The sequence below is a fragment of the Embiotoca jacksoni genome, unplaced genomic scaffold, assembly GCF_022577435.1.
Source record: "Embiotoca jacksoni isolate LCO1_2020_lvr unplaced genomic scaffold, fEmbJac1.0.p SCAF_18, whole genome shotgun sequence".
In the NCBI taxonomy this organism is placed as follows: domain Eukaryota; kingdom Metazoa; phylum Chordata; class Actinopteri; family Embiotocidae; genus Embiotoca; species Embiotoca jacksoni.
The window spans coordinates 10135798-10160730 of NW_027185318.1; the positions used below are offsets into that span (position 1 = coordinate 10135798).

The window sequence follows — 24933 nt, forward strand, 5'->3', positions numbered from 1 at the left end:
ATTAGGACAGCCACATCAACATGATGTAATAATGAAACAAATAAAACTAATTTCCCTTTCAAAAAAAATCCAATTTCATTCAGCATTCAGCTCAAAATGTGTTACATGAGAAATCAACATGCAGACCTCAGTGGTGCAACAGTGTCTCAGCAACAGCTGCTGTTCATGGCTCATGTCCTTCAGAGACAAATTACATTACAGTTTGCCACTTTGTATTGTCAAGGTCTCCGCTGTACGTGCTCTCTCAATGGCTCCGAACGAGGATTTCTAAAGTAATGTTATTGTGATTTGCTTACAGTGATATTTTACTTTTCAATTTCCCCTTTCAATCTGACTCTTGCATTGATTCCCCATTTTAAATAGTGTTTGTTTGAGCTGTGCATGTTCTGACTTCGAATCGGTTACATTGGTGACCTCCCTGTTTGTTTCACTATTACAAATTACTCTTGTACTACTGTGTAGACTAGGTAGGATTATTTATATACTTTCTAATATCTTTTGAGGCATTTTTGTATTCATTAAAGGTTTTTCACAGTTCGTGGGTTGGGGCTATAAAAAAAAATGTCACTATTTGTGTTGCAGACAAAGTTTCCCTGATCCTTGATCCTAGGAATGGCTCCACTTTATCTATAAATAAAAATTACAAAAAATAAAAAAAAGCTACTTTAATATTAAAGTTATCTTAATCAATACTCACTTTTCGAATGAATATTTTATGAACCGCACAGCAATTTAAATATACCACTAAAAACACTCTCATCTTTGAGTTTTATTTATGCTCCTGACATGCACTGTATATGTATAAAAGCCCAGATATTTAACTGATCCCATACTCATTCAATAGTCCCGTGTAAAAGAAAAAAAGAAAAAACTCAACAGAAATTTCCTTCCTGTATTTTATATGCTGCAAGCTTTTAAAAAAAAAAAAAAAAAAAAAACTCCTACAAGCTTAATCACTTGACGTGATGTACTGGAAATTTGCCGCGGCCTTCTACTTTCCACAAAATGATAGCCGTCTTGTCCAATCGCGTTTCGCGTAGAGGCTTGTCCCCGCCCATTTCTGGCTCTTGGAAGTTCCTGGACTAATCAGCGCTCGCCTCCGCGCGTTCAGCCATTTTGTAAGAAAATCAAGCAAGTGTGCCGCCCTACCTCCGCTTCAGACCTGCAGTTTTTTTCTTGTGCAATGGACGGGTGAGTGAAAAGAACCACACTTAACACTTCGATTTTTTTTTTTTTTGAAGACTAACCGATCTCCGAGTAACTTCTCTTCTTATTTCGGTCGCTATTAAACGCGTTTCGACTTCTTCGGCGGCCTCGCTTTCACCGTCGGAGTGAGAAAGTTTAGTTGAAACAGTTTTTTTTTTTTTTTTTTTTTTTTTTTTCCTTCTTCCATCAAAACATTCAACAGTTAGCAGCGAGCGTTGGCTAAACTAGCAGCAAAGCGGCTAACGCTCGTTTTAGCGATGCGACTCGTTTCGAGTTATTTCATCGCTGAACGCAAACGGATCTCGACTCTGAACACGCGTAAACTTCATTGCGAATTTCAAATAAAAGATCGAAGTTTTTAAATTGAAGGAACGCGGCCTCTTTTTTTTTCTTTTTTTTTTTTTTTTTTTTTTCCGTTGGCGGACATTTAAGTTCAACACGGGCTAACTGCACCTTTTTTGTAACTTGGCTTCACGGGGAACTCGAGCGCTAAAGCTAAAGCAACGTGTCTCATTTCCGCATTCATTTGTCCGCGGAGCGCCAGGGCCGTGTTGAAGATGTCTGGCCTGAACATTTCACGTTGATTGAATCAAGAGACACCCGAGTTATCTAATCCGGGAAGGATACATAACGGGGTATTGTTTAATTCAAGCGGTTTTGTTTTTTTTGTTTTACTCTTTTGAGCACCTGATTTCGACAGATTGAAGGACCTCGAAGGCAACACGAAGGCTGCTTTGAACTCACCCGAGGCGTTGATTTTGTTGTTGGAGGTTTGTTTGGTTTATTTCCTGTCCTTTGTCTTAACTCTGAAGTTTTCTTGTATGTTTTTTTTTTTTTTTCCCCTCTTTCAATCTACTATAGCCGCCTAGACACTGACCCTCTGTACCCTCTGGGATCCGGCTACGTCCCCGAAATTGAGTAAGTATTTTACACCGTTTTGCACGACTGAATTTAACTCGAGAGATTTCGTTGTTGTTGTTGTTTGTTTTGTTGTCCTTTTCAGTTTTAATCTTCGTAAATGTGCTCATCATTAAATGAAGAAGTCAGTTTGTTTTGGTACAAACGCTACCGTATTTTTTTTTTTTTTTTTTTTTTTTTAATGTATTTATTTATTTTTGTATTTAATTTTTTTAATCGTAAATATAACTGTTTCCAGATTGTTAAACGTTCTGCAGTTGTGTTGGATTGACAAAAATGCTCCCATGTTATATTGTAGTTAATTTCTTGGTTTTCCAACGAAAAACTTCTCTCTTTTACAGCAGTGTCCATGACATAGCAGTTGGCACAAAGGTATGTAATCTTTTCTTTGCAACTGTTTTCACTGCCCATACTGCAGACTGTATAATAGTATTTAAAAATCTGTGTCATAATATTACTTATGACATGATTTGCAAAGTACATCCTGCATTTTGTAGTTATAGTTATTCCTGTAGTTTATGTAGCTCATGGATGTTTCCTATACCATGTTTATATGCTTATATTGTACTGGAAATTTACCCTTCCTCATCAAAGGGTTCTGTTTTTAGGTTATTGTCATATTTTAATTATAGCAAGGATTTCTCGATGTGCAGCTAAATTATTATTGGGGGGGGGTTGCATATTTTAGAAACTTTTTTTTTTTTAAGTCAAAATGAAAATGGAAAAGAACTGAGCTGGCAAGGTCTTGAGACACACAGTCTGTCAGCTTGCAAGAGCTTCCTCTATAATTACAGAACTGCTGTCCAAAGCCATTTCTCATGTGTAATGAGTTTGCTGTTGCAGACTGGTTTGCCGTTGAAACATTTATGAAATACAACCGAATGGTCAGCACACAGAGGTTACAGCTGCTCTCATGACTGTGGTATGTTTGATAATTCTGTTAGCATAGATTTTCCGAGGTGGGGCTTTGATGTTTTCCTGTCCTGTCCATTTGCCTGTGTGGCAGTTGAAATGATACTTCCTGTTGTTTATTTTGCGTGTTCCTTAATAGTCTTTTGGCCTTACTGGAATGTTAAGAAAGCTGAATCCTGCCCTACTGCCATATTTGTTCAGTCTTTGTTTTTATCACAAGACCTCTCATCTAGCACTAGTAAAACACATCCGCCAAGTATTGTTCAATCATTGCTTAAGCTTTTGCATAAATTGGCCCTTACCATGTACAGCAATGGTGTCCTTTAGTGCTCCTGTAACTCCATGTTTGTTCGTGCAAACATGGCGATGAAGGAGCACCTTGGTTTGTTAGCACACTGCTGGTTGTTAACATGCGCACCCAATAAAAATTCCTGCTTAAGTAGTAATCCTTGGTAACAAGGCCTGGGGCAGCTATGTGTAGGAGGAGTAATTGAACTCGGCCTAGAGCTGTAACCATCCTCCCACAACCATCCTCATCCTCTCGGCCAAAGGTCTTTACACTGTTTAAACAAGCCTATGCTGCACATGCCTGTTACGGGGACACACCCCACTTCCTCTATTAATTTTCTGCAAGGCCCCTTTGTTTTTAGCAGTGAATAACAACACACTGTTAAATTGCTGCTTGTCCACACTCAAGTTTTGACCCCTTTTGTGATCCTTTCTCCTGAAACTTCCCGTTTTCTGGATTTGATGTGCTGTGGTAATGATGATGCTGAGTTGTGGAGCCCTGCCTTGCTGGAATCTGTAATTATTCCGTCTGGGCAGAGTGTCTAGCATTCCGCGGTCGCATTCCAATCTCCCCCCATCCAGCCCCCTGGTGAGGCACAGCTCCCTGCCCCCCCCCTCCTCTGGCGAAGGCCGATCACAGTGAACAAACATGTCTGTACCTGTGCGCCTCCTCCTTTGTGCTTTTCCTGAGAGCTTACAACCCCATCTCCCCCCAGCAGCAGCACTCAAAATAGGGTTGCATGCAGAAGCCAACACCAGTACAAATGAATCATCTCAGGGTTAGTTTCCTCATAATATCATAGTGGCCTTTTTCCTCTGCATAGAATTGAAGAGCCTTTGTTCTTTTTCTCTCTCTCTCTCTCTCTCTGATGCAATGCAAACCAGGTGTGACTTAGTGTATGGGCCAGAGAAAGAGCCTCCAGTCCAAGTTCCCTTTTTAAAAATTATATTTAAGATACTGCCATTGTTAGGAGAGGAAGCTGCTCAACGGTTTCAGTGTGTGGCCCGGCAATGTGTCATCATTCCCTGAAGGTTACTATTATACTGTCAGCATCCTGAGCAAACAAAGGATGTGAACAAGTCGATGCACAGTTGATTTGTGTTGGAAAAATGGGTTTGAGCTGTGCTACAGTCGACCAGCAAACCATTTATAAAGCCGTTTTTCTTCCAGTGGCTTTGAAACTGTTTTGGCACATTCCTTCCAAAAACTTATTGGACTTTTACTTCAATGAATTGTACCACAGTTCTATTTTGTGTGTGACTTGATGTTCCTGCTGTGCCCTGCAAACTGTCTTAGCTCTGCAGTTATTATTAGAATGAGGAAGTAGGAGGAGAGAGTTCAGCCATGGAACAGTAACCTACAGTCCCCAAGAGGAAGTTTAGCTAAACCCTGGATGCAGGCCTGATCTCCCTGCTTTTCCTGTTTGAACTTGGTCTGCTGACTGATAGTGTGACTGCCCGCCCACGACCTGCAAGTCAGGCCCCTTCCTTCATTTCTCATGGCTTGAATCTGCCCTTGACCCATTTATCAAGAAAAATATTTATTTTTTCGAACATTTTCTTCCCATCAACACCGCTCTCATCCATTATTTGTAATTTGTGTTGTGACTCTTGCGGTTTATACTCATTTTTCAACTGGATCAGAATTTACATACGGATGAAGAAACTCAACCAGTAATCTTAGCTTAATGACTGCATTCCATTTCTGTCAAGATCATCCAAAATAAGACACTCACGTGCCTGAAGCCACAATGAGAAGGTAAAGGCATCCCTGTTGTTGTAGGTTAGTGGGTTGATGCCAGACCCCGTTTGTCTTGAGAGTGACAGTCAGCCAAACCGTCTGGAAGTCAGAGTTTATTACCACTGCTTCCAGTGCCGTGCTTTCATAGCGAAGGTCTCACTGGCCAACACCTTCCTTTTTAATAATATTTTGAGGCACCAAAAAAATGCTTCCTCTCAGATAACGCTAATTGTGGCTAGACTTTGTGGCCTGACTTGACCCCCCCTTTGCCTATTTAGATTTGCAAGATGGAGAAGAATGCTAACAAACCTGCACTAATGGTTGTTGTTGTTACAGCGCTGTGGGGCTCTTCAACTCCCAGACAGTCCTCGGAGCTCCATATGTGTGTGCGGCCTTGTAACAATGCCCCTAGTCTCAGCCTGAACAGGAACTTCATTGTAGGGTGTTGTAGAGCTTAGGCTGCTGAGCCACTTCTTGTGACTGCAATACTTCATCTTGCACAACCACAAATACACACACAACCATGAGAACAGCCTTGAAACAGCACTTTATATCTGCTAAACAGACTTGAGAGGCCGGACAAGGCAGAGGGTTATGTAGTGTGGGCTGGGAGTGTCACCATCTTGACTTGCAATCCAAAGGGCTTCAGTTTGTCATCCGTCCTCCAAATGAATGATGTGAGAAGACGGGATTTACTCACTAACAGCTGTTAGGCTAAGATGTGACGGTTGAATTGTGTGCTTCAAAGTTAATAGCAGTTGTTCGTCCTTCACTGTGTCAGGCGATGAAGCATTATTTTGCATATTGAAGTATCAATGAATGGTTTATAGTTACTGTAATATTTTAGGATTATTAACAAAGCACAACTGAGAAGTCAGATATCTATTCTGACAAGCCAGGGCACTGAATTCTTCCTGGTGCGGAAGGTGGAGTTCTTCTGAAGCGTGTTTGCTCGATCCTCTTTTGGTTATCAGATTACTTCCTGCTTTATCACACAATGGCTCGGTAATATGAGAACCGTGCTCTCTACCTGCCACGCTGTGCCTTCATTGGTGAACGCACTGAAGTGAACCATTGTTTTCTCTCCTTCTGCAGAGGGGATCCGACGAACTCTTTTCTTCCTGCATAGCCAACGGACCCTATATCATGAACTCAGGTAGGGGGGGTTGCCATGGAGGGGGTGAATCCTTTTTTTATTGAAGTGCTTGACGTGTCTGTGTTGTTTGCGTTGCCATGACGATCAATCCATTATTCAAGAGGAACCAGAGCCTTCTGTTCCCTCCCTGATTGTATCTGCTTCTGTTTTCTGTTGCAGCCAATGGCAACGACAGCAAAAAATTCAAAGGTGACGTCCGCAGTCCTGGTGTTCCGTCACGTGTGGTCCACGTCCGCAAGCTGCCCAACGACATAAATGAGGCTGAAGTCATTGGCTTGGGACTGCCCTTTGGCAAGGTCACGAACCTGCTGATGCTGAAAGGGAAAAACCAGGTAAGGAACGGTAGATGCAGGTCTGCGCACCAAACCTGTATGGCCTGCATTCTGGGTGGGTTTTCTTCTTCTTCTTCTTTGAGGCTTGGGACAAGGGATCAGCTTTCTCGCCTTCTATCCTGGCCTGAAATGATAACAGTGACCTCCTTGTTAACCGCCTTGTGCCTTAGTGGGTGCATTACAGAAAATGTTTGCAGCTTTCTTGGGAGTAAGACAATGAATCTCTCTTGATTGTCCTTATTTCCTATTGCTTTTATCTGGTTTTATCAAAACCAAAAAAGGTGTCAAATGAAATTTGACTAAAAGTAGGAAAACACTGAACGTTAGTGAGTATGTGAATACGTGCGCAGTGATAAGGCTTTTAATTTTAGAGGTTTACAACACGTGGAATTATGACAAATGCTTTATAAACATTGCCTTAGGGTGGCACCTTACTGTATGTGATGGGAGAAACAAAAGTGAGAATGTTTTTCTGGTCCTCCCCCGCAGGCGTTCTTGGAACTGAACAGCGAGGAGTGTGCACAGACGATGGTGAGCTACTACTCCTCTGTCACCCCGGTCATCAGAAACCACCCTATTTACATGCAGTACTCCACCCACAAGGAGCTGAAGACGGACAACTCCCCGAACCAAGTGGTAAGGGTTTTGGTTGCATACGTGCATTTGCTTTTCATGTCAATTGTTTGGTTTGGAAGCATCATTCACTTTTTCTTTCGGGACAATGTAAATTTTATGTTCAATCAGTTAAAAATATGATGAGCTGCACAAGGTTGTGCAATAATTTGTTATTATGACTTCATTCACGCTTTGCTTTACCTACACAATCTAAGCTGAGGTATCTCCCGTCTTTGTTTTCCCTTAGCGTGCCCAGGCAGCTCTGCAGGCGGTCAACGCACTGCACGGCGGCGGGATGGGAGGCATGGCCATTTCTGCAGATGCTAGTGGCATGGGAGGTGGAGGGGGGGCCCAAAGCCCTGTACTCAGAGTCATCGTGGAAAACCTCTTCTACCCCGTCACCCTGGACGTACTACACCAGGTACAGACGCCAATGGAGTTTTGTCACTGGACAAGCAGTTATTTTGATCATTGATTTCTTTGGGGGTTTTTTCAGGACTTTTATCAAAGTCACTGAAGTTTGTAGGATGTACAATAAGGAAACTATTTTCATATGCAGACTTATGTTTCTCTGATTAATTTTATATTTATTCTTTGGGTTTTTTATATCCAGTTCTCTCAGTTGCAAATATAACACCCACCTATACTGCGCCAGATGTAAACAGACAGATTCTGAATTATGCAAACTTGCACACAAATTCCCAACCTGCTATACCACCCACTCAGTTACTATAAATATATTTCAATATGCCTCCACTTCTTCCTCTAGTGCTACAGTATTTTACTAAGAACTAAGTGGCTGGGAGTCAAGTGTAAAATTCTTAAATCACTTTGCAAATCTGGAAATTGGAAATGAACAGAATATGCATTTTTAATAGTGACAATATTATGAAAAGGATATGGAAATGCATTTCTTTTGGTTTATCTGGCAGGTCATCTGTAATGGAGAATGTAGTTGTTTTTGTGTGATCATGATGACATCCCAGTCACGTCTCTCCCCTCCAGATTTTCTCTAAGTTTGGTACTGTGCTGAAGATCATCACTTTCACCAAGAACAACCAGTTCCAGGCTCTGATCCAGTACGCTGACGCCATGACAGCTCAGCACGCCAAACTGGTAAGACTGGTTCTCAGTAAATACTCTGTCATTATGTTTCAGTGGGAGCTTGTTACCACAGGTTAGCAGATCAATGGGAACTACCCATGACAAAACTAATTTGACGCGAAACTGTAGTTAAATGAACCCGTGTAAAACACATTAGATACACTGTATTATCTTAAGTCTAATCATCCGCCGACATCTTTAGTCTCTAGATGGCCAGAATATCTACAATGCTTGCTGTACCCTGAGAATCAGCTTCTCCAAGCTCACCAGCCTCAATGTCAAGTACAACAACGACAAGAGCCGGGACTACACCCGACCAGATCTTCCCACTGCCGACTCACAGCCCTCCCTTGACCACCAGACCATGGCAGCTGCTGCATTTGGTAAGACTGGGATGTGATTTTTAAGAAGTTTCCTTGTTTTATGCCCTGATCACATCTATGAATGAGTCCATCTGCTTTTTAATTATATCTCCCAGGTTTTTATTTCAGGATGCTCTTGGAACTTGTAATGCAGCGGTTTATGTTAATATTTTTGCTTTTCTCTTAATGTAGCTGCACCGGGCTTAATCTCAGCCTCTCCCTATGGTGGAGCTCATGCTTTCCCCCCAACCTTTGCTATCCAGCAGGCAGGTCAGTAGAAAAACACATTGTACGTCACACTATTCCTTTTAACATGAGGTATACATCTCTTCTCCCAACAACTGCCTTTCATGTACAGTGTCTATTCGGTTTTGACTCTAATAAACTTCATATATTACTTGAAGTCGAAAGTAATTTAAATTTGGTTTTGTCCCCCGTCTGTGTTGTAGGTCTGTCGATGCCTGGTATCCCCGGTGCCCTTGCGTCCCTGGGTGTGGGCCATGGCGGCATGGCGGCTGCAGCAGCAGCCGCTAGCCGGTTTGGCCTTTCAGGGCTCACAGCCTCTGGGGGACACAATGTCTTGTTGGTCAGCAACCTGAACCCTGAGGTCAGTACACTCAGTAGGCTTTCCGTCCTGCCTCTTTATCAGTGCAGCGCCGAGCAACATTAAAATATTACATTGTGTTTTGTTTACACCTGTGGTTTGCGGACCCGGTTCCACTTGCTCAACAGAAACCAGCGTTTTTGTCCCCCAATTCTCACCACATCCACGTGAATCGCATAAGTTGGAGGACCCTGACCTCTGTTTTTGAATACAAGGGGGTCACCGAGTCAAAGCCTTCTCTTTCAGGACCTCTCTGTGTTTGACCAAACCTGCATTTCTGACCTGCCACTTTGCTCACTGTGAATTTTAAGTTTATTCAAAAAACTAACTTCTTTTTTTTGTTTTTTTTTTTAAACTTACCATTTCATATCTTCATTTTTGTCCATTAGTTGAAATCATTCTTGAGTTGTTGGAGAGACAATATTACTTTTTTGTATTTTTTTTTTTTTGTATATTTTTTTTTTTTTTTTAAAGCAACACATCATGTCCATGATTTTCCTCTTTTATATAGTGTGTAGATTGTACAAGTAGTCTGTTGCGCTCATTTAATAATTTACCGTAGTTAAATAGTCATTACAATAAGCATGTTAATTTAAAGCTCCATACAAGTTTTTGAGTATCAATTTTAATTCTAGATTTGATTGTTTTATTCTATCATTTAGAAAAAAATTATCTAAACAAACACAGCATGTCATTTAAAAGTACATATTGTCTCTGCCTTTTTCTGTATTTCATTGTTAATCTTTTTTTCTCTTCTTTTTCTCCTAGTGTTCCCATAGTGACAGTGCATTTTAATTTAGCCAGTTCTACTGTCTGAAGCACTACATTTCTTTGTGTATACTGACCTTGTTTTTTTACTTCCTTTTTTCTCTCTCTTCTTTCTCTGTCCCCCTCTCCCTCTTTTTGTTTTCTTTTTTGTTTTAAAACCCCTCACCTCAAATCTTGCCAACTGACTGCACGCCCCATGACCAATTGTTCCCTCTTGTCTTCTCCCCCCCAACCCCCTCTCTGCCACTCATCTGTTACTACCACTACAACCACTCCTCCTTCCATCCATCCATCCAACACACTCTTTCTCCCCTGTCCATTGTCCCCAATTTGGAAACCACCCACAATTTCACAACACAAAATTAAAAAAAAAAAACAAAAAAAAACACAACATTGGCACCTCTTTTGGCACCCACGATTTTGCCGCGACCTGCCCCTCCACTGTCGTCCTATTCTCCCCTCATCTTCGTCTTTCTCTTCATCCTCTCACACTGTTCAAATCCTCCCCTCCTCCACTTGTCCCTCTCTTCATTTTCTTCGTCCCTCATGCCTCTCCTTCCTCCATGGTACTGTGGCCTTCCTGTGGACCTCGCTGCCTGTGGCCTGCGGACATGTCCCGACTCCACTCCACTGTCCTCCACTCCGCTCCGTCTCTTTTCCCCTGTCCCCTGTTCCCTCTCCCCTTTTGGCCCCCTGCCCCGCTGCTCCCCCCCCCTGCTGTCTCTAAAGAGCGTTACGCCACACTGCCTCTTTATTCTTTTCGGTACGTTATCATCCTTTCATCTCCTTTTTTTATTACTACTGTTACCTGGCGAGGTGGGCATGTCTTGTCTCATGTTGTTGGCTTTGTTTATGGTTGTTTTTTGGTTGTTGTTTTTTTTTAACCACTGATGGCTCGTCATCGGGCTTACAGGGCTATGAAGGGTGGGGGTATCTGTTTTGGGGTCCGATGACCTGTTTTGGTTGTTGTGGGGTTTGTGTGAGGAAAAAGTCAGGTGAGAAAACCGCACAAAGCTGCAGCATTTCATTTAATTTTGAACAGCCGTGATTAACCGTCCACGGGCAAAACACATTTGTGTTTTTTCATCTTCAAAGAGCGCAGCCCTTCAATGGAATTATTGCCCCTCTAAATAGAAATGCGGGGATCATTTTGTTCGGGAATGAGGCAGGAGGCCGATCTAAATTCTAAAGCATCACCCTCAGGAAGAGGAATAAAAGTCAACACTTTACTGGTTCTGGACCGTCCAATTTCAAGCCATGAAAATTTATCGCATTTCATTTGTATGTAACGTCGATTTGTCTGCGGTTGCCTCGAGTCACTCAGCAACAGTACATAGAAAGATGAAATGCTGCTGCTTTTATTTTTTTTTAAATTTTTTGTGAGTAGACATATCCCTCGGATTATGTCAACATATTCTTTTGCCGTTTGTCTCGGTTACTTGAATGTAGGTATGTGCATGTTTAGTTTATTTCTGCATGTGTCTCTATTTAGGCCCTCAAGCTAATCAACTTTCCTTCGCTGTAAAGCGATCAAATTGATCACAACTACTCATTGTACTCGTCTTTGTCTTCCAATCACTACCTTTCCCTCCTAGCAGTCATTTTTTTTTTTTTTTTTTTTATTTTTGTATCAAGAGGGCTTACGTAGGATTAGATATAGAGCCTTCATGCAGAATTGAACAAAAAAAAAAAATGTGTAGTTTAGTTTAACAATGACTCATATCAGACTGGTCATTTAGTAGCCATATTAATATCGCTGATTTGGTGGTGTAACTTGTTTTTGTTGCTGTGATTGGCTGCGTGGCTCCTGTTGAAGATGTGTTGTATGTTGTACTCGCTCTCCTGTATCGTGACACCTTCCTCTTCCTCCTCAGGTGTGTACGGCGATGTGATGAGAGTGAAGATCCTGTTCAATAAAAAGGAGAACGCTCTAATCCAGATGTCTGATGGCACACAGGCTCAGCTAGGTAGCAACACTCCAACCATACAAAACACTGTTTTATGCCTTTGATCTTTCCCTTTCTTTCATCTTGGTTGTTCCCCCCCCCCCCCCCCACCCCTCCCCTCCCCCTCACATTATTTTACCATACGTTGTACTGAGTCTTTGCCGAGTGGGTTTTTCCAGGTCTTCCTTTGATAGACGGCTTATTGCTCGCTTCTATTATTCATAACAACGTGCAGAAAATAGGTTTATCAAAGAGGGAAAGGATGAAAATTGTTGATGGAAATTTGTACAATTCAAAATTTCACAGTTAATCAGTGCAACAAAGGGAGAACGTGTGAATTCAGTCCGTGCTTGTGTGTGTGTGTTGACTGTCCTCATTAATGTTCCTCAGCTATGAGCCACCTGAATGGCCAGCGTCTTCATGGCAGGGCCATGCGCGTGACGTTGTCGAAACACACAACAGTCCAGCTGCCCAGAGAAGGCCACGAGGACCAGGGCCTCACAAAGGACTTCAGCAACTCCCCGCTGCATCGTTTCAAGAAGCCGGGCTCCAAAAATTACTCCAACATCTTCCCGCCCTCTGCAACACTCCACCTCTCCAACATACCGTGAGTGCTGCTGCAAGAGCCTCATTTTCATTCCCGCTCTGTCTCCCCCCGGAGCTTTTGTGCTCTACGCTTTTTTCCTTTGTAGTCCTGACTTTTCTTTTTCTAAATTTAAGGCTTTTGATTAAGTAGCAGTGACATTATTTTCTAAACATTCAACTCTAGAGGTGCTTTTTTTTTTTTTTTTTTTAAATTTTATTAGATCTAATCATGCCTCCTGTTTTACCTTGCTGGTAAATAAATAGAAACAAATTCAAATTGGTAGAGGGAACCAGAACAAATGTCTTGTGCTTTTTTTTTTGTGCTTTTGTCCCACTCACCCTCACTCTTTTGCTTTTAGGCCTGCTGTGGTGGAGGATGATCTCCGGAGGCTATTCGCCAGCTCAGGAGCCACAGTCAAGGCCTTCAAGTTCTTTCAGTAAGTCTCCGTCCTTACTTTTCTTGAATTCCTGTTGAATTCTTTCAGAACCCTCGACAACCTTCGCTTGAAGCGAAGGCAATTTAAGCAAGAGCTTCTATAAACTGTTATTCATTGTTTAGAGGCTGAGAACTTTAGGGGATAGAGAGGATTCAGTCTTCCAAGTACAACGCAGCAAATAGCAATCGACCTACACAAAAGTGGGCCGTATGTGGCCACGTTGTGAACACATTCTTCTCTTTATTCAACAGAAAGGACCGCAAGATGGCCCTGATCCAGATGGGCTCAGTGGAGGAGGCAATCGAGTCCCTCATCGAGTTCCACAACCACGATCTTGGAGAGAACCACCACCTTCGAGTGTCCTTCTCCAAGTCCACCATCTGAGTGCCTTTCCTTCCACCCTCCAAGTCTTTTGCCAACTGAATGCTACCATTTCATAAGGTTGCTTTTCAGTGGAATTGACCACCGTTATATACTCAGAGCTTTGGAGAACGTTGCTCCTCTAAACCCCCACTTAGAAGTTATTATCGTGAACAGGTTTGGGTGTTGAATCGAATCCACACCGTTTATTGATTCCGATTCCCTGCCCCAAGCCCTAATGCACCAACTTATACGTTGAAAACCAAAACAACTTAATTCTCTCGTGTTTCACGTTGTCGTAAGCTGTAATTGGTTATCAGCGACGAGGCGTCACAAATACAATGATACAATTCGATGCCAAAAGTTTTACATTTGTGTAGTTTAACTAGACATGCTGATACTAGCCGGCTTCATGATATTGGTACAAAACCCCATATTTGGTGTGCGATCCTCCAGCAAGTTAAGACGGATCTCGTCTGTTGCCGGAAATCCTTTTGGGTCCATTTTCTCTTATCGCCGCTGTCTTTTGTGAAGCTCGGCTACAAGTGCTGGTAAGAATGTAAACGCCGTTCACGGGGATCGATGACCGTTGACGTAATCGGACCTGCTCGGCAATCAGCACGTGTCTTGATTAGATCCCGCTCAGTACGGATTGTTGCTAACCCAAACCTATTTGCTAATTAGTTCCACTGTGACGTTTTACGTGGGGGAGCTGGGCAACGTTCTGCAATGACAACGTGTTATTATTTTTGGAGGTAAAGTAGAGGCAGCTGATGAACTGTCCCTTTTTTTTTTTTTTTTTTTTTTTTTTTATAGACCAAATCGCTTCAACAAAAACAAAAACACACCCTTCACCACAGATGTTTGCTCGTGTGGATGACTTGTATCCGCACCAGACACACTTCAGCATTCCTTTTTCCAATGGTAGTCGTGTGGGAATATCAGTGTGCGTGCCTTTTTTTTTTTTTTTTTTTTTTTTTTTTTTTTTTTTTTTGAAATGCCACTTTGAACCTGTTTGGCCAGTCGGAAACGGTTTGAGTCGAAGGCCTTAGTTTTGCCTCGCAGACCAATCAAACAACTCACTTCCCAGTATGCATTTTTATGCTATCGTGTAACCACCCACATATTTCCTTCTGGGGATCCATACCACTATCAGAGGTTTTTCAATATGGACGCATTCTTCTGTCGCTGTCTTTATCTACAGTTTTGTGCCTTACTTTACCCCAGTCAGGGCTTTATTTAGAAATGACGTGGCTCTCAAAATGCCTCTTTTTTTTTTTCTTTCTTTTTTTTTTTTTTACATGCCTCCTGGCGTGTACCAGCATTGTTAAAAAAAAAAAAAAAATGGGGGTGGGGGGGAGGAGGAGGAGGGGGGTGGCTCATTTAATCTTCTGTTTTCTTAAAAATCACAAAATGTTTATCTTTGTATGCATATAGCCCCATTATATGTATCTAGAAACTATGAATGTAACTCAGTTAGATGCTTAATATCCTCGCTAGGTGATGTAGCTCTGTTAGGAGTGTCGTGGCGGGTGTGGAGCTGTGTGCAGCCTTCCTGTCTCACAGTCCCCTTTCACTTCCCCCGTCGTCCTCTCGGGACAACGGTGTCTGGGGCCTCATTTAACCATATTACGTTCATCTATACGTGGACACCTATTATTCATTTATCTTTTTTCTTTTTAATGTTAGCATATAGATGTGTATCACTTCTAAGCTTAACTGATGCGTATTTGTAGTGGCTGGGTTTGATCACAATCGCAGTGCCTTGAGTTTTTAGTCCCGAGGCTGAAACCGGCCCGGTCAGTTGACTTTGTTTACCTCTCGTTCAGGTGTTTTATCTTACCTGTCAGCGAAGATGCCTTCATCCCGTTTATATTCGGGTAATCCTACCTGTGAGAGGGCAGCTCGGAGGCATTTTGTCAATTCTTGGACTGTGTTTAAAAACCCAAGTGTATTTGTTTCTTAAATTCAGGATACCAGAATTACGAGGCGTGGCGTTAGACTGGATCAGCTGGAGGGACGAGTTCTACGCTGCTGCTGCTGCTGCTGCGGTCGGCTGTTTAACTGTCAATCAAACTGGTCCCCGAACTTGAACCCGCCCACAACTTGACAACCAGTCGCGGGCGGAGCAGCCCCTCCCGCTCATCCAGTCTACCACCAGCCGTTTACAAGGTGGGGCAGCACTCACCCTTTTCCCCTGTCTGTGTACACACTCGCGCCACAGTCAGGTATGCCTGTGCACTTTTCCTCAACAATAGGTCCAAGTCGGCACCATCACTCTGAAGTCTTAAAACGTCGTCACATTCCTGCGTGCCTCGTGCACCAGTTTTCCTCGGCCACTGCAGTCTTGGACCGGATACAGACGAGCTGTGTCTCTATTTTTGTAAAAGATTCTTATGCATGATTTAACAAAGTTTCATGTAGCTGCGGACGGTTATTGCTGTTAAGGACCAAAGTATGTTCTACCCCTGCTGTTTTTTTTTTTTTTTTTTTTTTTTTTGGTAGTGTTGTGATTTCTTGGAGGGTTTTATTTTTATTTTTTCACGTTCCACAAGCCTTCAATTCCTCTTCTTTTTTTTCTTTTTTTTTTCCTGTTCCTCGGATGCCTTCGACAAAAAGTCTCACAAAGTTGAATTGCGTTTTTGGTAACAACGGATACTGTATAGTGTACCCCTTTTGTTTGATTGACTTTACAAAGAGCCTACTTTTATAGAGGTCGCTTTAGAACGGATACTTAATTGACCCACAGTCCTAGCTGTGATGTTGACAGTGTAGAAGATTATATGCCTTTCAGTTTTTCGTTTAAAGCTTTTTATTTTTTTCCTCTCCTTTTTATATGGGGGGGGGGGGGGCGGGGTGGGGGTTATTGTATGACGCGGGGGTTGATGGTTGTATATATTCATGTTTTTGTACCACAAAATCATTTGGATTATATCCACTTTACGTTCAAAACATGTATATTTTGATAAAAACAATACAGACCTATAAAGCTCTCCTGAGCTGTAAAACTGAAAAAAAGAAAAGAAAAAAAAACCTTTTGTAATACAAAGTCATTAAAACTATCTGAACACAGAAGTGTCTCTGTATGTGCCCCGCCCCCCCCCCCTCTTCCCCGCCCCTCCCTCCACCCCCCCCCCCCCCCCACTTTGCCATTCTGATCTTTTGTCTCTTACATCTTCTGCTGCCTTCAATAAATCTTTAGTTTGTTCCTTCTTTCATCTGGCCTCATTTGGTTTCTGTCTCTTCCTCTCCTACCTGTGGTACTGCTGCTCTGTACCGGTTAACATCTCGTAACATTTTCTACGTTTCCCATCCTGTTGACTACCGGTGGGGTTTTTATTTTATTTTATTTATTTATTTAAAAAAAACAACAACATCTTTTTACTATATTTCCAACTTTTGTACTCATCCCATCTGAAACTTGACTGACTGCTCATCCGGGTTTCGGCTCAACCCCGTTCCAGTCCGTCGACGAAAACGTCTCGGTCACGATTCCGGCCGGCCAGTCGGGAGTTAATTCCACATTCAGCGCTGGATACTTTCTATTCTCAATGACTCTGAATAATCCTCCATCCTCCCGTGCGCTGCTTTGACCTTTTCAAGCTAAGCAGGTCTGTCTCTTGAGGAGAGGAGCCAGGTTGCCACGGGAACCAAGTCAATATATCTCATGAAATGAATGATTAAGATGAGACACAAGTGTGACTATCGGGCGTATCTGGCATCCACGTTTATCTCCCGAGTTCCTCGGGGGATGCGAGCGATGGAAGGGAAACAAACGACCCGGTGACAAACTTTGGCTTTACACCTCCTGCACCACTAGGGGGCGGTGTTGCTCTCTGGTGGTGATCAAAGGTTGCTGAGCAGAGGTGACTTTACCTGCCACTCACACAATGTCAATAGTTAGTGGCTTAATCTCAAGTGCTTCCCTGGGCTTTCTGGCGTTATACCTTTTTTTTTTTTTTTTTTTTTTTTTCCTTCCACTTCCTCAGAGCAGTGGGAGAGGATTAACCTAAGATCCTCCCTGCCTTTTGAGAAAGGGACAAATGAGAGAAAGGGGAACTGAGCCCAGCGGTGTCAGTATTTGTGGCTGAGAGGAGCTGGATTTTGCTGTATAATGCCAGCAGCTCGTGGAGTGATTTTTTTTATTTATTTATTTTTTTAAACGGTGAGCTCCAGCTGGGTTTTGAATTCCGCAGCTCTGACACTTGTTTTTTTTTTTTCCTCATGTCATTACTTTTGAATAGGGAAGCGTGTCTTGAAGGTCACAGTTAAGACGGATTGCGGTCTAGATGCTCGGTGAGCATCACCAGCATGACAGAAATGTTGAGAGGCATGTTGTAGGATGCTAAAAATAAATAAAAAAAATAAAAGGTGGTAGTACCTTCAAGTTTTTTTTTGTTTTTTTTTTTAGAACATGCGTGTGTTTGCCAAGAATTGCAACTAGTCTCTTGACATTTCATGTTCAGGTACCTTTTATATATTTTTTTTTTTTCACGGAAACTCCGTGGCGGGAACTTGAGGCTCTGATGCAGCCTTTGATACCTCAGACCCTTGTTTACTTGCAGCTTCTTACTATTTCACTCTGCACCAAGGGTAATTTAGAGCAGAGGAGCGGTCTATGCGGAATCCTCCTCGGCACATATTGAAATGCAAAGAGATTGCATAATTGGGTGGAGGGGGTTACACTCAAAGTAAGACGATCCAAACATAGATTTGTGATGTTTTTAGGTTACCAGATCCAACCCGACGGCCTCACAAAATATGCTACTTTAATATAAATTTAATCTGTAAAGACATATTTCATCTGGCGTGCCCTATACCAAGCAGCAGAGGCGAACATTTATGTTCCCAAAGCAATTTGATCCACGTGTTACTTGACACCAAAGAGGCCATACAAGTTGTTGTTTTTTTTGTTTTTTTTTTACACCGTGCAAAACATCCAAAATGTCCCTGGATTTGTGTTTTGTAACTTGTTCAGTGTGTCACGGTGTAACCATACTCCTTCTCCTCCTCCTCCTCCTCCTCCGTTTGTTTGCCGGATTCAGATCTTGGGATGTTCCTGGCTCGACCCAGCGCCCGCCCGTGGGCTCGGGACTAAGCGAAACCATGTGGGGTGGTAATCCAACCACATCTGGCAGCGTTTATTTACATTTTGTACTGCGGTCTCTAATCAAGCAAATACTGGTAAACGCCAAGGCCACACACAAATGTAAAAAACATTTGGTTTGGGGGAGGAGAGGGGGAACAAGAAGTTTAAGAGACCGTTCCGTTTATAGCTTGTGACATGTTCAAATCCCGGATAAGGCGTCGAGAAACCGTTGACTGCCTTGGGGTGTGAGAATTGGGAAGTCGGCTGCTTTGTTAGTAAACGGCCTGAGAAGACGTACATCTCCCGTTTTTGTGTTTTAAAGTCCCGGAGATGATTCATGCGTCCGCAATTTATGTCTCTGGAGCAAAGTTGGACTGCAGAGCAATCACGGATTTAAACGGCCATACATTCTGGGATTTAACACTCTTTTAAGGAGGCACGTGTCCCAAATGCTGCCTCACCCACATTCTTTTAGATTTAGGATCGCTTAAGAGACCTTCATATCCAAATCCAGCCATTACTTTTTCTTTTTTTTTTTTTTTGTAGTCTGCGCAGCTTACATGAGCTTTCGACTCACTTTCGGCGTGACACGGCAGCGGAAGAAGGAAAAAGTCTAAACTGAGGTGAAGGATGTTTGGTCTGCTGTGGCTCGCATTTAAAAAAAAAAAAAAACATCAGGAGACCATTCACCTGTTTACATATGCACGCCTCAGACAGATGTTGAATAATTCATCCACAGAGGCGGACAACATGCAGCTGTATTTGGGTTATGGGGGTGCATGGGTTCTCTCCCTGCCTGAATTCGCACAGCCCAAATAATAGGGATTACTTTGCAGGCAGAGCAAAACAACAAAAAAAAAAAACTAGGCCACTTTGCATAAGGAATCCAACCAAGAGGCACAATAAGATGTGGAAAATGGAGCTTGCAGAAAGGTTTCAGGTTTGACATTATAACACGGCCCATTAGTTTGGGAACCTTGGGACACGTCATTTGGGTTTGATTTTGGGGACGCGGCCTTTTGTAGGAGCTGCTCCACCGCAAAAGAAACCCTTTACTCGCTTGCGAGTCTGTAAATTGTTTTTCTCCCCTATGCAGCGAATGCTAATGAATTTGTTGCAAATAATTTCCTTAAATCAATTCTCATCTCGTTGGGAGTGGATTGATCCTCAACCGGGGAGGTCGTCCTGCGCAGCAAATCGAATGTTGGAAAAGGCATGCGGCGCTTTGTGGAAACGATGTACAGCAATGTGGTTACTGCATCTCCCTCCTTTGGGGGCCGAGACTAAGCACCTAAGATGGATATGTTGTTGCAGAGGAATCTGCACACACACACACACACACACACACACTCTCGCAGGACAGAGGCAGCAGGGGTGGCAGCGCTCTGTCAGACAGAACTATCTGGAGGTTCATGGCTCACAGGCTTTTAGATTCGGTGCTGCCTCCGCTTGCCATTTGGGCCTAATGGACACTGATGGAAAATGACTCCAGTGTTCCAGCGATCCATCAGACGCCCTCTTTCTCCCTCACGGAGCCCATCCATCAGGCGCCGGCTTTCAAACAAGATAGTGAACTTCATGGGCGCTCCGCGTGTCCAGATGCGATGCAAGTAAACAGCCTTTCAGTCGGTCGGTCGGTCGTTATGGTGAATAATAACAAGGTGGACTTATGAGTCTGTCCTTCTGGAAGACGACTGCAGAACTGCATCATCTTTATTTCATCGAGTGTATTAATAACACCGCGGAGCCGTGCAACTTTCTGTGATAAAGTGTTTGAACTGAGCTGAGGCTTTCCTCTCATCCCGGCTTGCGTATTGCCAGGGCGCAGTGAGTCAGCCAGCCAGCCAGCCCCGAGTCCCCAGAGGGAGCGCGGCACGGCACGGCACGGCGCGGCACGGCTACACAGACCCCGCCCTCGCGGAAAGAAAAAGCGAGCGCGAGATGGAGAGAGAGAGAGAGAGAAGCGGGTGAGGAGTGGGGGGGGGGGGGGAGAGAGGGGTTACTTACACCGAATCAGGGCGCCGGTGAGTGATGTTGCCGCCATAGGTGGACGTTTGCGTGGAAGCATGTTGGAATTAAAGCCGTGATCATCGACGGGCTCCCTGGCTGCGCCGGACGCGCGTGACGCACAGAAAAGTGAAAGGTGCGCGGCGACCGGAGTCGCACTGGATTGGAGCCAGTGGCAGCGGAGGGATCACCCAAGTTGAGATGCTGTCAGAGCCCGCGGTTCTGTATGTACGAAGGATGCTCCCGTCTCGCGGTTCTTCTTCTTCTTCTTCTTCTTCTTCTTCTTGTTGTTGTTGCTATTGTTGCGGTGCGATAACTTTGGACAGAAAATAAGGAAAAAGGAGCGCGTCCGTCTGCGTGGGATGTATTTCGTTGATCTGCAGTGAGAGGAAGGACCCGAGCGGACGCAGTTTTAGGCTGTGAAGAGATTTGCGCTGAGGAAGGAGCGGAACAAAGCGTGCGCCAGGCTCAGTACAAAATCCGGGTAAACAAATATGACGGCCGATTCTGCCGCTGCCTCGTGTCCGCTGATGAACACCGATATCGCCGACAGAATTACGAACCTCGGATGAATTCTGGAGTGTAATTAATTCGATTTTTTTTTTTTTATTATTATTTATTTATTTTTTCCCGGGGAGAAAGACGGGATCGAGTCCAGGTGGCGCATCTGTCTCTCCGGCTGCGCGTAATGGGAGAAAAGTTTCGGACCCTGCAGAGGAGACGCACTCGCAGCATCCCGCCGACGCGTCCGTAAAATACCATGTGAATTCTGCTCTCTTGCCTGCGACCCCGCGAAGTTTTTGACGGCGAATTTCAAAACGAATCGGCATGACTTGAAACATCCCCCCCCCCCCCACCCCCGGGCTAATCGGAACTCTCATCAAGCCAGTTAACGATCCATGAACCGCCGACCCCCATTTGTCCAAAGACGCGCAGACGGACATTGACGATCTAGAGAGGATTTCTGCAGCGGCAGCGGTGACAGCCTGATCCCACTTAGAAACGAAAGACTCCCCCTCCTCCTCCTCCTCCTCCTCCTCCCCCCTCCCCCCCTTTGGATGTCTGTGATGTTGTGCCAGCTCGGGCAGAGGTGTGTGATGGAGGTGGTGGTGCTGACCATCCTGTCCTGGGTGTCCGTGTGGGCAGAGGAGAAGATCATATTTGACAGACACACGCTGTTTACTGGAACAGCTCCAACCCCAAGTGAGTTTTTTTGTTGTTGTTGTTGTTGTTTTTTGTTTTTGTAGGAGTTCAGCCTGAAGGTGTGTGTGTGTGTGTCTGTTTGAAACATTGTTTATCCAGACTTACCTGCCTGCCTTGTACACTGTATGCCTCTCTGAATAATTAGAAACACCACCAGGATGCGGCTGAACCCTCGAAATGTGGAAGGAGCTCCACAGATCTGTGTTTTGACATGCAGTCAAACCACATCAGTCCTATTAACATTTTATCCACCTTCTCGTGCTGTTTCAGTGGTGTTTTGGCTGAAAACTGCAATATTGATGTTTTTACAATGAGCAAGCGAGGCACACACACACACACACACACACACACACACACACACACACACACACAACACACACACCGTGGTTAATGGGAGTGTACATACATATGTGCATGCACACTAGGATATTTTATTCTGCGGCCGAGGGAGCTCCTTTTGTCTTAAACAATGAGGGCATCCTGCCTCCTCATCAATGTCTGGAGATTTACTCTCTCTCTCTCAAACACACACACACACACACACACACACACACACACACACACACACACACACACACCACACACACACACACACACACACACACACACAAAGCCTTTACCTTTTCTTTCAGCTGGTTTCTGGGTCTTGTGCCAGTTAACACAAGCGCGCACGTTATTTCTCTTGTCAATTCAAGCACTGCAAAAACCACATTCATTCATAAATAAACAAACAAACAAACACACACGCGCGCGAGGGCTGCACACAAATGCGCGGCCATTAACGCGCACCACAAAGAAAAAAAAAAAAACACACAAACGGTTGTCTTTTGGCCTGGCCTCTTTCATTGACATGGGGCAGAGCACGCTGGGTCCGTCTGTCTAATAGTTTGTGACAACCCGGCCAGCCTTCTTTCTCCCTCTTCCTCTCTCTCCTCTCCTTTTTTTTTTTTTTTTTAATTTATTTATTTATTTTTTTTTGCCTCCTTCTCTCTCCCAGGTAGATAAATAAACAGTGAAAGTGCTCCTTCTCACTCGCTCACAGGCTGAATTAGTCCAAACTAAAGGCCCTGTCTCTCTCCGCATCAAACGCGCGCACACACACACACACACACACACACACACACACACAGAGAGAGAGAGAGAGAGAGCTAACAGGCCTGTCTCTGACTGCATCACTGTTCCACAGAAGGCTTCTCAAATATTATAACAGGCAAGGGGGACATTTTCTCCCTTTCTCGATGTCTCCTTCTCTCTCTCCGTCTTTCTTTTTCGTCTGCCTGTGCTCCATCTTCCTCACCGCACACGCACACACACACACACACACACAAGCACATACACTTACACACACACACACACGCACACACACTTACACAAACGCCTCCACATTGCACACGTCACAGGGCAAATTGAAGCTGTATGGACGCTTGCTGGGGGCGCTGTTATTCCGTCAGGGTCGTACGGAGAAGTTGAAGCCACAAAAAAAAAAAAAAAAAGGGGGGGGTGGGGGGGGGAATGGCGGGAGGACATCAAAAATGCATTGCCGCTCTAGCAACGAATCTAGGCTGCCGAGGTCGGTTCCCCCCCCTCTCGTTAGGCCCCCGGCGCCGTCGCCGCTCGCGACCCTCTTCCGCAGAGGCGCGGGTCCGTCCCGCTCCGACGCCCCCGGGACGGGCCGCCCAACGGCACTCAATCCTCAGCTTTAACCCAAAGACACATTTCTTCGCGGGACTTTTGAGATTTGGAAGCGAATTTTAAAAATCGCATCTCCAAAAGAGACGAGGGTACAGATTCCTCCCGAAGTCGCCACAGCTCACGTAAAATGGGACGGGAGAATGCCGCTGTTTAAGTTTTTGTTTAGTTAAAGCGGTTGCAGCGGTATGACCCACGAAGAATCTCCCGATATTTGCGAACCTACGGATACGAAATGATCGAGGCGATCGAAAATGATTCTTAAAAACAAATTCCAGCGCTTGCCCTTGGTCAAATTCACATCATGCGCCAATATAGAAACATCAAATAACTCCATTTTATTCAAAAAAAAAAAAATCTTACAAAAAGTATAGGCACATAAAAATTGCAGCAGCAATATTGAATTAAAGTCTTGAGAAGTTAAAAGTGTTCATTCTGCAGAAAAAACGGGCAGCCCGCCTCCAGATGCGCCGTATTATAATGTATGGAAGTCCCAGATTAGCATGTACCCCCCCCCCCCCCCCCCCCCCCCAACTCCTGATTGGATTATCTGATCGCGCGCCAGCGAGAAACCAGGAAGTGATCGGATGAAAGCGCGGGAATCGGTCAAATCCGCCACGAAAGACGTGTGCCGCCATCGAGCGCCTCCTTCAAGGTCATCCCGAACGGCAGCGATCGTCTCGAGGCAGTGAAAATGACAACAAACAAGCTGGGAAAACAAACAGCTGCGCGTCCTAATTGATCACACAACATCAAGCACCGAGCTCGTATTTTTATTTATTTATTTATTTTTTAATTTTACTGCTCTTCTTCTCGTGTTCGTCCAAAAAAAAAAAAAAAAAGTTTGCATCCCGCCAAAAAAAAACAAAAAAAAACGCTCGAGGAGGATTTGGCTTGACGATCACTCGCGCTTTTTTGTTGTTGTTGTTGTTGTTGTTTGCGCGGCGTTTTAACTTTCGGTGTTTTCAAAGCCGGCGTTTGACCCGCCGAGGTTCGCGGGCGCGCGGGCCGTCGCGTCTCATCGACTTTAAATCATCTATTGCTCGCACGTGCGCGAAACGCTCTCGTCGTCTCCGCTGAGCGTTTTAACTCCGTTGTTTTGTTGTTGTTGTTGTTGTTGTTTTTTGGTTCGCGGACCACGACTGTCCGCTCTCGGCGTCCGTTTCAAAGCTGCGGCGGCTGCTTTTGCCATTACATATTGCTCGGCATCTAATAACGGACCCTCTGGAGGTTTCGCGACCGGCCGGTGATCGTGGAGCGGTTAGTAAGTAAACAGCCGGATGTTCCCGTTAAGGAGTTGGCGGAGACCAAAAAAAAAAAAAAAACAACAACAAATGAGAGGAGCCTCATGTTGGACTTGCGTCACCGGGCGGCGGGACGCACAGCCGTCACCCGGGGAAAAAACGGCGGCGGGGGGGGGGGGGGATATTGGCATTTCCTGTATTGAACAGGATTGTTTTTAATCTTAGCGTTACGCAGAATACAAACAAACAAACAAAACAACAACAACAACACAAAAAAAACATCGATCTTTCCCAGAACTACCTTGAATCAAAGTTGTCTTTTTGTCAATTTATTATATAATAAATAATATATTGTAACATTTTTTTT

The 24933-nt window shown here is 44.1% G+C and overlaps 2 protein-coding genes across 3 annotated transcripts in view; both read left to right on the top strand.

Moving 5' to 3' along the window:
- Window positions 1-1091: 1091 nt before the first annotated feature.
- Window positions 1092-14141, top strand: ptbp1a (polypyrimidine tract binding protein 1a). 2 transcript variants are annotated; one of them, XM_069152697.1, is made up of 16 exons: window positions 1092-1191; window positions 2068-2124; window positions 2469-2496; window positions 6161-6221; window positions 6381-6553; window positions 7043-7189; window positions 7416-7589; window positions 8174-8284; window positions 8475-8655; window positions 8827-8904; window positions 9084-9241; window positions 10736-10769; window positions 11881-11973; window positions 12343-12559; window positions 12897-12974; window positions 13226-14141. In XM_069152697.1, exons 1-16 carry the CDS (start codon window positions 1184-1186, stop codon window positions 13356-13358), a joined length of 1731 nt encoding a protein of 576 aa, XP_069008798.1. In that variant the 5' UTR covers window positions 1092-1183; the 3' UTR covers window positions 13359-14141. The 2 variants fall into 2 exon arrangements, with proteins under 2 accessions (XP_069008798.1, XP_069008797.1); XM_069152696.1 differs by having other exon boundaries at window positions 1093-1191; window positions 2466-2496.
- Window positions 14142-20423: 6282 nt separating this feature from the next.
- The window catches only part of efna2a (ephrin-A2a), a 75459-nt gene continuing 70949 nt past the window's right edge, over window positions 20424-24933 (top strand). Inside the window, 2 exon segments of the mRNA XM_069152699.1 lie at window positions 20424-21599; window positions 21602-21633. Coding sequence (XP_069008800.1) covers window positions 21489-21599; window positions 21602-21633 — 143 coding nt within the window. The 5' untranslated portion in view covers window positions 20424-21488.

What these genes read in the sequence shown, in the direction of transcription:
- ptbp1a (XM_069152696.1), top strand. An exon ending in ACCCTATATCATGAACTCAG is followed by an intron (nt 6,222 to 6,380) that starts GTAGGGGGGGTT and finishes TTTCTGTTGCAG; the next exon opens with CCAATGGCAACGACAGCAAA. An exon ending in CTCCACCTCTCCAACATACC is followed by an intron (nt 12,560 to 12,896) that starts GTGAGTGCTGCT and finishes TTTTGCTTTTAG; the next exon opens with GCCTGCTGTGGTGGAGGATG.